At 49.0% G+C, this 14,603-nt stretch overlaps 1 protein-coding gene and 1 long non-coding RNA gene across 7 annotated transcripts in view; both read right to left on the reverse strand.

Annotated features, from left to right (window-relative positions):
• LOC142893036 (rho guanine nucleotide exchange factor 28-like) overlaps positions 1–14,603 on the reverse strand; it is a 35,492-nt gene that overhangs the window by 17,008 nt on the left and 3,881 nt on the right. For 4 of the 6 annotated variants that reach the window (XM_076033260.1, XM_076033262.1, XM_076033261.1 and 1 more), the window contains exons 4-10: positions 14,491–14,600; positions 13,980–14,166; positions 11,908–12,094; positions 10,395–10,596; positions 10,030–10,105; positions 8,748–8,794; positions 8,171–8,243 (exon numbers count right to left, since the gene is read on the reverse strand). In XM_076033260.1, the coding sequence (XP_075889375.1) occupies positions 8,171–8,243; positions 8,748–8,794; positions 10,030–10,105; positions 10,395–10,596; positions 11,908–12,094; positions 13,980–14,166; positions 14,491–14,600 (882 nt within the window). Of the gene's footprint in view, positions 1–4,136; positions 4,414–8,170; positions 8,244–8,747; positions 8,795–10,029; positions 10,106–10,394; positions 10,597–11,907; positions 12,095–13,979; positions 14,167–14,490; positions 14,601–14,603 lie in introns of those variants that run through there. The other 2 variants (XM_076033265.1, XM_076033264.1) reach the window with 1 other exon arrangement.
• On the reverse strand, positions 6,434–8,164 carry LOC142893042 (uncharacterized). Its single transcript, XR_012927638.1, has 2 exons — positions 7,523–8,164; positions 6,434–7,408 (listed from the first exon to the last, which is right to left on the reverse strand). It is a non-coding gene; the product is annotated as an uncharacterized LOC142893042 (long non-coding RNA).

Raw genomic sequence — 14,603 nt, forward strand, 5'->3', positions numbered from 1 at the left:
GCAGACGTCAATGGGCGTGCACGGAGTCATGAGTGGGCATCTGTAGGCATGTTTCTTCCACACCCTGCCCTTCGATACTGAGCGCGAGTGGAAATAACTGCCGGTGAGCACACAGTAGCATTGAGAGGGCGGCCGTTCCACACAGTGGAGCCACTGTGAGCAGCAGCAGCCTGGCTGCACTGCTTTAACAGGGGGAAAACACTCCTGCTCTAAAAACACACACGCACACACACACACACACACAGATCCCTCTGGGATGAAGCCGGGTACAAAACACAACAGAAGTTCTTGGAAAGTATTCCAGTAAAGTCAACACTCCACAGGCACAAATCAATCACCACTTTGTTGAACGTTTTATTATACACACAAAATGAGTCTATGCGCCATTGTTGTTGTTGTTGTTGTTGTTGTTGTTGTTGTATGTTAAACTGTCGATTCAAAAACATCGCGGGCAATGATGGAAACAACTCTGTTAAAGCACATGCTGTGTTTTGCAGACGCAGTATGAATGGCAACATGTGAAATGCATGATGATCTGCTTGAGAATCAAGACATTCGGGAAAACACAGTGACATTGAGACTTCAACTTGGTTAAAACCAAAAGTGAACTGCTAAACAACTGCAGAGCAACCGCTTCTCATCTGTTTCTAATGTTGAAAATCAACTTAACTGAAGTATTTTGGATGCACAGCACAAATACAAATTGTAAAATCTGCATTTCTGGGCACCAGTCTTGCTGACCCATGTATTATGTGACCTAAATGAACGAAACCACTGCGAGTTTGAGGCGGAACATCAATAAGTCACAGTATTGTCTCTTTTCTTTTGAGGTTCTGATTTTAATGCATTGAAAACATTTAGAATTACTGATGAAGGTGATGATTTGTTGGACAAAAACAGTGAGGTACATTTACCCTTTTGTGACATCACAAAGGGAGAGTTCTAACGCTCCAACCACACTAGACACATGGCAAAAATAAACTCCCTTCTCCCGGGCGGTTATGAAATGGAGATTCAACAGTCTTCACAGAAGCAAATGCGCAGCTTACGCAGCTTCCAGCGAGGGGAGAAAGATGAGCCCAGTGTTTGTAGCGGAGAATAAATCAGAGCAACAATTGGCTGCACTTCCTTTGGGCCAGTAAATCTGAGAGGCTGCGAGGGGAGTGATGAGGACGCCAGACCCACCAGCGGCTGATGTGCAGCGAGATACGGAGCCGCACGAACAGCAAATCTCCCGACTTACCGCCTGGCACAAGAGCAGCGTTAACGCTTCACCGTCCACGTCCAGGTCGCCTCGCGGGCTCCCGTCGCCACACGTCAAGGTGCAAAAACCTGAACCCTGATCCGTGAAACCTGCACAGAGTCCCTCCTAGACCTCTGTTATGTATTGTGGGATTAGCTGCAGCCTCAACATTAAACCCACAGAGTTAGGCTGGGGAGGTGGAGTGGGGTGAGGGGGGCAGGGGGGGTGGTCAGCTCTTGGATGAGGGTCAAATCACTGTTTGAAAGCAGATAGTGTTTCACGGGACCCCACTTAAGCAGCTTGACGGACACAATGAACGGTTGCGGCTGTGAGTCGGGGTCCAAAAGCCACAGCTGGCTGCCACGGGGCCCGATCGTTCGCACTCCTCTGACCCATAAACACCGGCCGGCGGCGGACATTACTGTCAGCCGCTGCAATCTGTGTTTAGCATTAGCTGATTGGGGGGTGGGGGGGTGGGGAGGAGGGCTAAATCGCTGGCGGAGGAGTTCAGATTTCTAGCGAGTCGGCGGAGGCGCAATAAATCAACGTGTGCCTCGGACTCGCATCGGCGAGAGCGCCGTCCACATGTTGCGGCTTCAAAGAGGGCATTCTTCGCACCGAGCTGCTCCTGCGCGGATTTTTTTTTTTTTTGCTCGCGTGAGGTATATTTGGGATGTGATGCGATCTCGGGGAGTATTCCCCGAGGCGGCGGGCCCGGCGCTGTACAGTAGCGCCGCTCCTGGGGGCGGGAAGAAGCAGGAGGGGGAAAAAAGGGCTTTTTTGAGCGGCGGCGAGACAAAGGCGGCAGTCAGGGCCAGGTTTCCAGACCGGGGCAGTTAAACACAGAGTGTGACCCTTCAACCTGTGCACACCCCTGGGAGCGAGGGATGTAGGGAGGCAGGATGGAAGGAGAGAGAGAGAGGGGGGGGGGGGGGGGGGTCTCTCAAGTTCTTTTCTTTTTGGACGATACTGGCTGTAATCGCGAAAAACGCATTCGAGATCAACAGAGCGTCAGTGTTCATCCACCAGACACCACATGCTGTCATTGATAATACATGCACGACCAGTGAAAAGCTTGGACACACCTCATGCAGGTTTTACATTTTTCATGCTGAAGACATCAAATATACGAGGAAGATATATGTAAGTACGCAGCAAGGAAAAACACATTCACTAAATCTAAATATGCATTTTGTGAAAGGTGGCTACATTGAAGAATTTTGTGTTTTGTTGAAGTGTTATTTTACACTTTTATTGTTACCTATATACTTCCATGTGTGTTCATACGTAGTTTTGAGGCCTTCAGTGAGAAACTGCAATGTCAACAGGCATGAGAATGAAAGGAAAGACATTCAATTCATAGAGTGTGTCCAAACTTTAGATGCGTAGTTCTAATTCTAAACAAAACAACAATCACCATTTTTAGAAGTTTCAATAACAACACGGGCTGCTGTTATCTGAGAAAATGAGGCGGGGAACGGCTTTACGAAAACAATTAGAAACCGTCCAGCGAATGTCCACAAACCCCACAGCGAGTTCTGACACCTGCGGTCAAACGTCCCCGTCCAAGCATCACATCGCCGCGTTTACATTTCAGCGCACCGGTCGGCACCGGAGATCCAGGAGAGGGTAAAGGAACCCCCTCGAGTGGGCAGCGATCAGGCTGGAGAAATAAACCTGTGGCCTCCCGCCCACCTGAAATCACAGTCGGCTTTGCAGGTGCAGAGTTAAAAAGCGGCGGCAGTTGGACTCAAAGTGCACTTGGAGAAGAAAAAAGTCGGCGGCTCTCTCGAAGTGGACGTGGTGTGGTGTTTTGCTCCTGCTCTCCTGAAACTCGCAGGCCAGCAGAGTAAAACGGAACAAAGCAGAACCCAAAAAGAAAACAAACAAAAAAGAAATACTAACTGGTGTCAATCAAGGTTTAAAAAAAAAAAGCGAAAACAGGGATTATCTTGCAGAGGTCTGTGGTAGAAAAGTGGGGGAAAGAGCAGTGGAGCAGCGCCATGACACAGACATGGCAGTAACCCGATCCTGCTCCGTGCACGTCTCTTGCCAAACAGACACACAAGAAATGAATTGTTTAACCACTCTGGTCGGGTTCGGCGCTATTTTTAAGCGCGGCGAGCTCCAGAAGGGGGGTGGGTGGGTGGGGTGGGTGGGGGGGAGCAAAGGGAACTTTGATGCCAGTTTCAAAGCACCAACTCGGACTCGGAAAATGTGAAATGAGGAGAAATCGTGACAGACACTCAACGCAAGCTCGTGACGTGCAAGTAGAAAAACTCTGCCTCGGGGCCCCATGGACAGTTTACAAGGGTACGTGTTCAGCTGCTGGTCAGTGAATGCGACAGTCTGGGTGTGAAGATGTCCCGACCCCGTTCAGTGAGCCTGGAGCAGACATCTGACATTCCCCAGAAAACTGTCACATATCAGGTTACATCACAGGCAAACAGGCCGTCGGCTCGCACTGGTGAACCCTGCTGCAGCCGAGCAAGAGGGCCTGTGGGCTGCTGGGAACAGGCTAATTTTAACTGTATTGTTGCCTGGTGCACAGTGAGAGGTGTCGGCTGCGTGGTGGGTTGAGGGCAGGGGGAGGGGGAGGGGGGGGGGGGTGTGCAGTTGGCCATCTGGAACTTGATATGGGTTGAGGAGAGGGGATGCAAATAAAACAAAACTAGTGCGTGCGTCTGTGCGTGCTCGTTAGCTGCCTCCCTGCTGACAGCCTCTCACGTGCGCTCAAAAGTCGGCTGGGACAAAGCCGCCGCAGTCGGCGGGACAGAGAGTCCTCTTCCCAAAGCGTCCGGGACGGTGACCTTGTCGGCCCTGGCGTCAGGAAAAGAGGACGAGGGCGGAGAAGAAGCGAAAAAGCGACGACTCTGCCGGCGAAGCGTTTTACCTTTTTTGCCCATCTTCCTGCGCATCCGTATCTTGGGGAAAGAGGGCCACGAGTAGTTGAAGGGAGAGTCCGAGTCTGAATCCATGGGCTCGGTCCTCAAGAGGCTCTTCATTCAAGCGACCTTGTGGAGCCAGAAACTTCCTCAGCTTGAGTCCATGTTGTCTGACTCGCTGACTCGCTGCTGCGCTCTGGTTCAGTCTCGGCTACACGGCAGCCGCGCTCCACGCTCTCAAGACACTCAACAAGTGATCCAGCATGTTTCCCCCCCCCGACTCCGTCTCCCCGGGCCTCCCCTCCCCCTAAGAGTTTGACCCCTTCCTCCCCCCAGAATCCTGCAACCAACTGTGCGCCGGTCGGAGCCGCGGGAGCAGCAAGCCCGGCCGCTCTCCACCTCGCTGACTGACTGACTGACTGGCTGGCTGAGGCTGAGTTGCTCCTCCTCGACGTCCACGTCCTCCCGTCTCCCTCCGACTGCTCCCCTCAAATGTGCGCCAACCCCTTTGGGTCTCCAACCCGCCCCCCCCACCCTCACCTCCTCTCACCCCGCCTCCCCTTCTCACTCATCCACCGCACTGGAGGAAGAGAGATCGACACATGCTGACAGGGCCTGCCGTGGGGGGGGTGCATTGACGGCCGGAAAGAGCGACTGAAGGAGGAGGAAGGGGCGGAGGAGGAGGAGGAGGAGGAGGGGGAGACAAAGTCAAACATCGGAACGACTTCAGAACCCGGCGGCGGGGAAAAGCACACGGACAGATGGGCTGCCTGGTGGGGGAGAAATCATTAACCCCTGCGAGTTCATGATTGTCTCACAGATATGCCAACTCACACACACACACACACACACACACACACACACACACACACACACACACACACAGATGAAAAGTGTGTCTGGCACACTGAGCCTGATGCCACGTCTGTCGAGTCGTCCTGGATTCTCCCACTGCTCTTTATTTTTGCATCTTAGTGTGTGTGTGTGTGTGTGTTGGGGGGGAGGCGGCAGGCTGCCAGGTTTAGCAGCCTCACCATGGAGACAGCAGTGCAGTGAGAGCGTCGCTGCTTTCTCCTTCGGTGCCGTTTTTACCCCCCACAATCGCAGCAGCAGCAGCAGCAGCACTTCCCCTCCCACCCTCCCCCCCACTCCCCTCCCCCTCCTCCTGCCAACTTGCAGGAGGGCAGCAGGGTTGTCGGGGGAGAGGGGGGAGGTGGGTGGGTCTCGGCGGGAGGGCCAGGGGCATCGGCAGGTTTACACCAAAGGCGGTAAAATTGAGACAATGGGACGGCCAGAAATTGGATGAAATGAACTCTGGAGAAAGTCCAAATCCAGTTTTGTATAAGATGGAATGTGGAAAAAAGAGAAAAGGAGAATTTAACAGCACACAAGGAGGGGGGGGGGAGAGAGAGAGAGAGAGAGAGAGAGAGAGAGAGAGAGAGAGAGAGAGGCTGGAGACAGTGGTCTGTGTGTGTGAGTGAGGGGTGGGCGTGTGTGTGCGAAGGGTGGGGGGGTGCGGATGGGGGGTCAGGGGGTGTTGGCACTGCACTTGCGAACACTGACGCTGCTTTTGTGGAGCCTCCGCGTGCTTCAATCCCCCTTTTTCCGTTCCCCAATTAGATTCCTCCGGTCGGTCGCTAGTCGGAGACTCAAAAGTCGCTGCGTTCAAACCGTCACCTTGTCAGACTGTCCGTAGCACAAACCCATCAACTCCTCTTCTGCTACCCTGTTGCTGCACAGCGTTCCCACACTGCTGCTGCGTCGACCTCCTCAAGAAGTCTGCTGCCCCAAAAGCGTATTCAGTAATGACCTGGCAACCCCCAGTGAGGAACAAACACTCCTTATTTTTACTCCCCCATAGCCTTGGGCCCTGTCTAAATGCTGTGCAGCGCTCACACACACACACACACACACACACACACACACACACACACACACACACACACACACACACACACACACACACACACACACACACACATCCCAGGTCAGCAATTTAATGTGAGTTTAGTGAACAAACAGCAAAGGCCACTCCATCCTGGGTTGAGGAAGGGAAAGAGGTCAGTGTGTGTGTGTGTGTGTGTGTGTGTGTGTGTGTGTATGGGGAGAAAGTTTATTTTTTGGGTGGGCCATTTGAATTTAGGGGCAATCAGAGGGCAGAGGTGGAAGAGGCTCCAGACTTGGAAAAATTGAACTTTTTTATAAATGACTAAGTAAATATATATATATATATATATATATATATATATATATATATATATATATATATATATATATATATATACATACATACATATATATATGTATATATATATATATATTATTTTTGACAGACCTCGTATGAAACACTGCGGCAAAACGTTTCTGCATATCGCTAAGGGCGATGAAGTAACATTAACCTGGAGAGGAGAGAGGTGCCAGGAAGGAGTCATCGGGAACATAACAGTCCAGCTCCAAATTCCTCATCTCCAGCTGAAGCTCAGGTCCCGTCTGTCTGTCTGATGACGCATTAGCCGGAGCCGAAGATCCGCATCGTGTGCATGATAAAAACAAGGCTGGAATCCTGAAAAGCGCTCAAGTCTTTGTCCAGAAAAAAAGAAAAAAAGAAAAAAAAAATGAAAACCTGTGCCGGACACTTGTTATGGCCGACAGCTCAGGAATGTCTAATGAGGGACTGACATTCCAGGAAGGTCGGGACTGCATTGTAATCCGAAGTATTACATGTGTGGTCATTTGCAGTCAGAGATGTTTGTTCTGTCCCCCCCAACTATTCAAACATGGAAACTGAGGGGAAACTTGTCGCAAACAGGATTCACGTGACTCTTCTGATCGGCAGAGAGAGAGAGGGAGAGAGAGAGAGAGAAAGAGAGTGGATGGCAGGCAGCTTTTCTCCAGAGTCAACAGAGCAAAAAAATAGGAAAAGTCTCGAGTCAGACGCCGACAGACGCACACATGCACTCCGCCCCCCGCGGCCCCCCCGGTCGACGCACATGTGCGCCGCGCCGAGCACGAAACGTCTACAGCGGACTGCGGGAGAAACCTACACCAGCCGCAGGAAGTGGAGATTGCAGATGTCCGCTGCCAAGTGTTATAAAGCCTAAAGCCCCAAATTGAAACCACAGCATTCTTCAGCTGAGGCGACGGATCTGCTGCGCGGCCGAGCGAGCCAATTATTAACCCGCGGGATGATCCCGAGCTCAAATCCTTCCCTTCCCGTCCAGACCAGAGTCCAGCCACCTCCAGCCACCTCGTTTCGGATTTATGGCCGTTTCGCCTGTTGCTGTTGGCGAGAACAGGATGACTCAGGGTTTGCTGCAGGAATGCGCTCCCAGTGCCAGGTTAAAATAGAAAACCCTCGGCGTTACGGCCACTGCGCTAGGAACAGACAACCTACCTGAAAAGTTGAGGACGGAGGGACGAGATAAGGCTGAGGTTTTCAACTGTGAATTCGGGTGGCTGTCGTTATATTGTGAGACGTACAAGCTGCACTGGAAGTTCTCTCGCCAAAAAGGAAATGTTTCATATAGAGGAGGTTGGAGTTCCAGCTGGCTGCTGGACAAGGTTCAACAAAATATTTTTAAAATTATTCTGGGGTTCAGATGAGTTTCAGCCGGCCGTCAGTGAAAATGTAAAGCAAGAACAAGTGAAACCTGACTCTCCGTCCTTGAAGTGAACGTTTGTGCAGCAAATATAAAGAAATGCTTTTGAGACAGTCCCTTAAAGCGTGCAGCAAACAGGCTGTAACAAGAGCGGCGTGACACAAACTGACTCCGCGTCAACCTTAGATGGGTTTCAGACATAAGAAACAGAATGCCTGGCTCACTTGATACTCCTTGGATCTCTGGATCTGGACAGAAATGCAGCAACCGAGCTGCACTCTAGCTTCCTGCAGTTGGATTCAATTAAACCCTGGGAGCTAAAAGGAAGGTATCACTGAATACCAATATGCGGGGAGAAAGAAAAAAAAAATAATCCCATTTTTGCAGAGACTCTTGATGAGCCAAGATGAACTTTGAAAGAAAATGAATAAAACAGACTCTACCGGTGATGGTTTCCAGCAGATCGTCCTCCTCATCCTCCTCATTCAGGCAAAACATCAGCGGCTCCTCATAGTCCTGAGTGGAGAAACAGGACAAACGCTCACCAAACTGCAGGCAGCGAGCATTCCTCGGCGCGGCTAAAGTAAGAAAACACAAGTGTTTGGCGAGCGCCTGCAGTGGGCAGTGAAAGATCAACTAGGTTACCACATGTATCACATAAAACCAGGCCGTGTGCAAACACACCCAAGCATGAAATGCACCCTGGATTATGCTCGCAAAGTGCGTGAGGTGTCGGCTCCGACACCTCGACAATGAGAAGGCAACTATGTGGGGCATTGAGGCCTTCCTGAAGCTGAGTTTTAACCATCATTTGAATTGAGCAGCTGATAGATATAAGACTGAGCTGTTTTTTTTTTCCAAAGGAGAAATGCCCACGTTTATATCAGCTAATCAGATAACGCTGGTGAGCTGTAAACTCCGCCTTGATTTATGGTGAGAACTGGAGATCTTTTTAGGTCACAGCTGTCTGCGTACGTGAAAAGTCATAAAACACATTCCTTGACTCGGTGAAATACTCACGTTTTCCTCCTCGGCGGAGGTTCCCTGCTTGATTTCAGTATAGAGCGCTGAAAGGAGATGAAACATGCACAGATGCAGTCATGCAGCGCACATTTCACTTCAAACAGAGCCTCAAGTAAGCACAGATGTTTGTGAGCTTCTAATAATGCATATATGTGCCATGTGATTTTTTTTCTTTCTGTCTTTTCATAACTCGGGGAAGAGCTCTGCAGCGCAGGCCCGGGTGTCTCCTGTTTTTATTTGACCAGCGTGTGCGCACGAGATCTAAAGCACAAAGCGTCGGCGATTTGTCCCTGGAACAAAGCCAGAACATGATGAATTCAGTAGTTTGGTGGAGTTTGGCCAGCGGTGGTCGTGAGAAAAGGTACATTAGAAAAATGGAAGTAGTAGAGAAATGTAAAGAATATATCGGTTAGGGTAAAAGTTAAGAGAGAATGATTTCAAGTTTGGGAGAAAAAAAAACAGTGTCCTTTGCGTGTCTCTCCATTATATGCACAAAAACAAAAAAAACACATTCACTTAAGTCTGATCCAGTAATGCAAACAGGCTCAGAGGATGCTCCAAAGGAAGAGAAGGAGATGACGAAGGTCGGAAAGAAAAACACAAAGCTCATCGGCCTAAAATTTCATCCTGCCGGTGAGGGAAGCAAACATTTCATTCAATCTCTGTGTATAATATTGGTGTAATGTTAGCTACGTTACGTAAGTGGACGGTTACAAACACTTTCCGTTGTTTTGCCACAACGGATTTGGTGTTTAATGATCAGGACCAGCTGAACCTATGTGCAAGCTTTTTAAATGAGTTTCACAGAAAGTTTGTATCATAAAAAATACAATAAAGTGGAAGAGGTTTGTCATCATTTATAATCTGTTGGTGATTTTAATTTAATATTTTCCCAGCCGAAATAGAGCCAAAGGCAACGGCTCTTTAAAGTCTGCTTTGCCAACATGAGAGTTTGAAATCAAACGACATAACACGAAGCAGACTGTATAATGAGGTCCTGCTTGCGTTAAATCATTTTTTTATGTTCATCATCCTCTAATATTACTTTCTCTAACGAACCGTCAAGAACTTCAAACCGCCACCAGAGGGCAGTCATAGCCCATTTACTGTATATAGCAGGGAGCTTAGTGACGCTGCATTACAACGCCTATATGAAGCTGGCGAGAGAGCAAGCGATTCATAATTCCAGAGAGCTTCAAAGGGTGCAAATTTAGGACCGATCAGTTCATCAGAGCCACTCAAGCCCAGCAGAGCCATCGGGTGGTGAGTGCAGGGGTACCGTTCTCCATGGGATCGTCCACCAGCTCCTCCTTCTCCACGACGGTCTCCACACGTTCCCTTCTCAGCGATTTGATCTGTGGGAGGAGACGCATCAAAAATAAAATGAAGACCAGAGCCAAAGTGACGCTTCAGGCAGCATCACTCATGCTTTCTGCTTACTTCTTCCCCTCATTGACATTATTTTCACGACAATGGCAGCAAACTACAGCCATTTGCACTTAAGTGCAAAGTCCCTCGAGACTCGGGCAGCTGAATGTTTCCATGTGTGTTTGCACATCTGGTTGTAACAAAGCAACTTTGTTTGGACTTGTTTGCATGCATCCAGTCAATAGGGTGAGGGCGGCGCACCTGATGCAGACTCACCTCTCTGAGGAAGTCGACATCTCGGAGACGCTCTCGCAGCAGCAGGATGTCACTGTGCCGGCACTGCTCGGAGCTCCAGCGCAGGTTCTGTCGAACGGTCAGCGTCAGATTCCCCGTGTCGTGGCTGAACCTCAACAAGTGAGACTGGTCCACCCACACCTGGGACAGACCTGCTGGGGGCGTGGCCAGAGGGTTGGGTGGGCTGTCACACAAAAAGAGAGTGGACGGATTATTCAAAACGACAAAAAAAAAAAAAAAGGTTTGATTGTTCAAATATTTCCGAGTTTGGTTGTGGAAACTGATTGTAAATAGCATATGAACTGTTAAAAACCATACCGCTTGTAAGAAAGCGTAAACTAACCTTGGTGTCAAAGGTGTTCTAGTGTTTTCAGCTTTGGTAAACAGGCCTGAAGATTTATGGATCCAAATTGAGCACAAAACATTCCTGAGTTTGACAGGTGACTATAATATGTGTCCATCATTTTATCTGTACATAAAAATCCATGTCAGGCAGTAAATTTACAGTATTGTAAAGATGAAAAGAATGCAAAGTATTTGGGCTAATAGCCGGGTTCAGCGGGGGGGGGGCACGTTCAGCTGCAGGACCTGCAGCACGCGCTCTGTGCACGTCGGCTTTTCTCTTTGTGCGTCTGCTTATTCTCACGGTCGACAGATATGTGGGTTGGCCTGACTGACACTTCAATCAAGCGCAGATATAAGTGCGTGCACAGGTAGTTAGTTGCCTGCTTCTGTATGGCAGCTCCTGGATTGACCCCCTGCACCCACTGCGGTGGGTTGACTGTGTGTTAAATGGTTGTCTGACATCGAAGCACGAGGAAGAAACAATATACACTAGAGCAGGGATGGGCAAACTACGGCCCGGGGGCCATAAGCGGCCCGTTAAACTTTCTAATCCGGCCCCCCCGAATGTAAAGAAATTGAAAGAATCAATTTTCTCAGTGTTTTAAGAGTCATTTCAATAAAGAGCTGTGGGGCGTCAAAGATACAGATCTTGTCGTAACACTTCAATTGACATTAAAACATGTTTTCTACATATTCCATTCTATATGAGATGGGTCACCAAAACACTCCATCCATCCGCTCCTGCTCTGACCCCTCTGTCATATTTTACAAGCCATTGCGGCCCACCAGTCAGAAAGTCATCATGACACCAACTACGCTCGTAGTAAAACTAGTGCCAGCTAAAGCAAGTTGCTGCTTGTATGGACAGTTTTTAAAATCTAAATTCTATATCTATAAGTGATTTAAAAGTAATGTTTTTTAAAAAGCTGCCTATTCAGGACTGTGACCTGAATCGCAGTTCAGAGCAAAACGTGTTTTTATGTTAGTGTAAAAAAATGCATGGACAACATGAGGCCACTCTGACCACCGGTGGCAACTGTCACTCAAAATGTCTTTGACAGTGCCCGGCTTTAAAGCCCCGCCCCTTTCTGCCAGGTCCTTCAGGTGAATTTGGTGCTGTTGGCGACCCCTCTGGGCCCGGGAGTCTTACTGCGTGAGGAGCTCCAGGAGCTTGGCGTCTCCCGCCGCCTGCGCCAGCCGCAGTGGCGTGTCTCCGTCCTCGTTGGGGAGGCTGACGGCCAGCAGGCCGCCGGGCTGACAGAGCAGCAGCTCGGCCAGCCGCCACATCCCCCAGCGCACAGCCAGGTGGAGGGGAGACTCCCGGAGACGACGGCGCTCTGGAGACGAGGGGCAGATGATGAGATGACCTTAAAGACCCGACAACACCGGTGGTTGCAGGAAGACAGGAGCGAGACAGAGATGAGGGATAAGGGTTCAGAATGAGGGGGGGAAAGCTGGCGGCGAAGCAAAAAGAGCAGAGCGCGTTAGAAACCTTGGCTCCATTACCACCTCGCCCAGATAATTAACCCAAATGTCGACTTAAGAGTTTTTTTGGCCGTGAACAGCCCCTCTGCTCCACTGACCCACTTTAAGGTAATAAAAGCTTTTTTTCAGCAAAGCCGTAACAGCTTCTTCTTTCTGAGAGCTTCACTCGGCGCAGCGCATTGAGCTGCGACTCCAGTTACCTGGTTACAGATCCTGCAGATGCACGCCGGCCGTGAGTCAGCCGCGGAGGAGCGACTGCAAAAACAAAAATACGACACCGACTCCCATTGACAGCCTATGGAGAATCCAAAACGCAACTTGACTTCCTCACCAATTCAATGAAGCTCTTGGAAATCTGTCTCGCTTTTGCTGCGCGTAATTTTATTGATGTGACAGTCTGCTGAATCCAGCACCCCTGTCAAAGACGAGCAAAGCGCACCTCGAGCTGTGACCAGACCGACAAATCTGTGAACGGGAAATAATATCAATACAATATTAATCATACTGGCACAAAAATATCAGTCCCTTCACTTGACAACCCTACACGACATGAAAGGCTAATATCACTGCCGGCCAGTGTGCAAAATGCCTGTCAATATCCCGGTGGGGGTTCCCATCCTCCTGATTGTTACTCAATGCCAATCTAAATTTCCTTCACATGCAGAGGGCATAAATTTCATGAATGAAGTCGACACAAATAAAGTGGGAATTTTGTGAATAAAGTGAATGGTGGATTAACCCACAGTTACCCACAGTTAAAAGTAAACTGCCGAAAACAGATGTATCCCACGAGGTTCACCCACAGTAATCAGGAAACTGGTGAAAACGGAAGTACTCCACTAGACTGCGTGCAGAGCCTGTCGACATTTTGACTTACTTCACGTTGACGTTAATTGCAAAATTTCATTCACGAAATTTCATCTTTAATCTCGAAATTTCAACTTTATTCTCGAATTGGAAACTTTGAAGAAAAAAAAAAATTCTCCTTTTGTGGCCCTCAACTACTCAACAGTATGGAAGAGGATGACCTCTTCCATACTCAACAGAATCCTACCCCAAGTGCGACAGCATCGGAGGGTTTCGGCATCAGGCACCCATGTTTGATCGTGCGCAGGATCGGCAATAGAATGATGTCAGAATTCCGCCATTCAATTAACTGCAAACACTGGCAGGGAGACTCGGCCATGCAGCAGACCGCAGTAACCAGGTTAGCCAAAGCAAATCTAGTTTGTTATTTATGTAGATGGCTCCGCTGCACAGACACAGGTCGCACAAACAGATGGTGGCATCTAGTAAATAAGGCGTGGTAAGCAACCTCTGCCACCCCAACACACACACACACACACACACACACACACACACACACTCCTCCGTGACATTATTTAAGCACTGCCCAGGGCTACCTCCAGATGGAAAGGCTCTATTAACCACATTACTGGCCGCCTAATTGGCTGTGATGAATTCAAACGAAGCTCACATGTGACCGTGTTTGTTTCCGATCTTAGTGCGGTGAGCATGGAAAAACCGGAATGATGAGTTGGCCGAGAGGAAAGTCAACCAGTCGAGTACAAATTGTCCAGCACGGTGAGAGGCAACAAAGTGAAAACTATCTCAGCCCAGTAAGTAAATACATTTTGAGCCAAAGAGTGACATGTAAATTATAAAATATAAACAAACGTATGAAATAAAAAAAACAACAAGTGATGGATTCAAACTGGAATGTAATCCCCTGCTCACCGTTTCCGCTGTGGCTCCCCAGGACATTCCAGCTCTGGGGGATGTTGAGGTTGGCCATGGCCAGGGCCACGTGGTGATCCATCTTCCAGCGAGAGCTCTCCTGGCCCAGGTTGAAGAGGCTGCTTAGCTCCTTGTGATCCGTCGAGGTCAGACTATGCCCATGGATTACCAGGTGCTCTGCCAGGTCCTGGGAATGGGATCAGAAAACAAACCACCGGAGTGATGCACTATGTGAAAAGTGCAAAACAGTGCAAAAATAGTTGCTTTACACTTAAAGTGAGTGTCTTTAGAACTAGTAAACTTCACTGCAACATGTTTTCAGGATTTCACGAGTGAATCACAAGCTGAAATAACACAAATTTGAATTATCATTTTTGCTGACCTTATTTTAAAGTCATCACCTAGTTAACAAATGGTTATTAACAAAAAAACTTTTTTTCTCTCGAACTTCTACCGGGCATGCAAGAACTTGATTTAATTGTATTTTCATGCTTGCATATTCCCGCTGTACCTGAGCATCATCTTGGACGTACTCCAGTGCAGCTCCACCGACCCAGGTGAGGGGCATCGTCTTGGAGCAGAGGTAAGCCTGAACAGAGACCATCTCAGCCAGGTTGTGTCCTG

The sequence above is a fragment of the Nelusetta ayraudi genome, unplaced genomic scaffold (genome assembly GCF_046127955.1).
Source record: "Nelusetta ayraudi isolate G7.1 ecotype Tasmania unplaced genomic scaffold, CSIRO-AGI_Nayr_v1 ptg000041l, whole genome shotgun sequence".
NCBI lineage: Eukaryota > Metazoa > Chordata > Actinopteri > Tetraodontiformes > Monacanthidae > Nelusetta > Nelusetta ayraudi.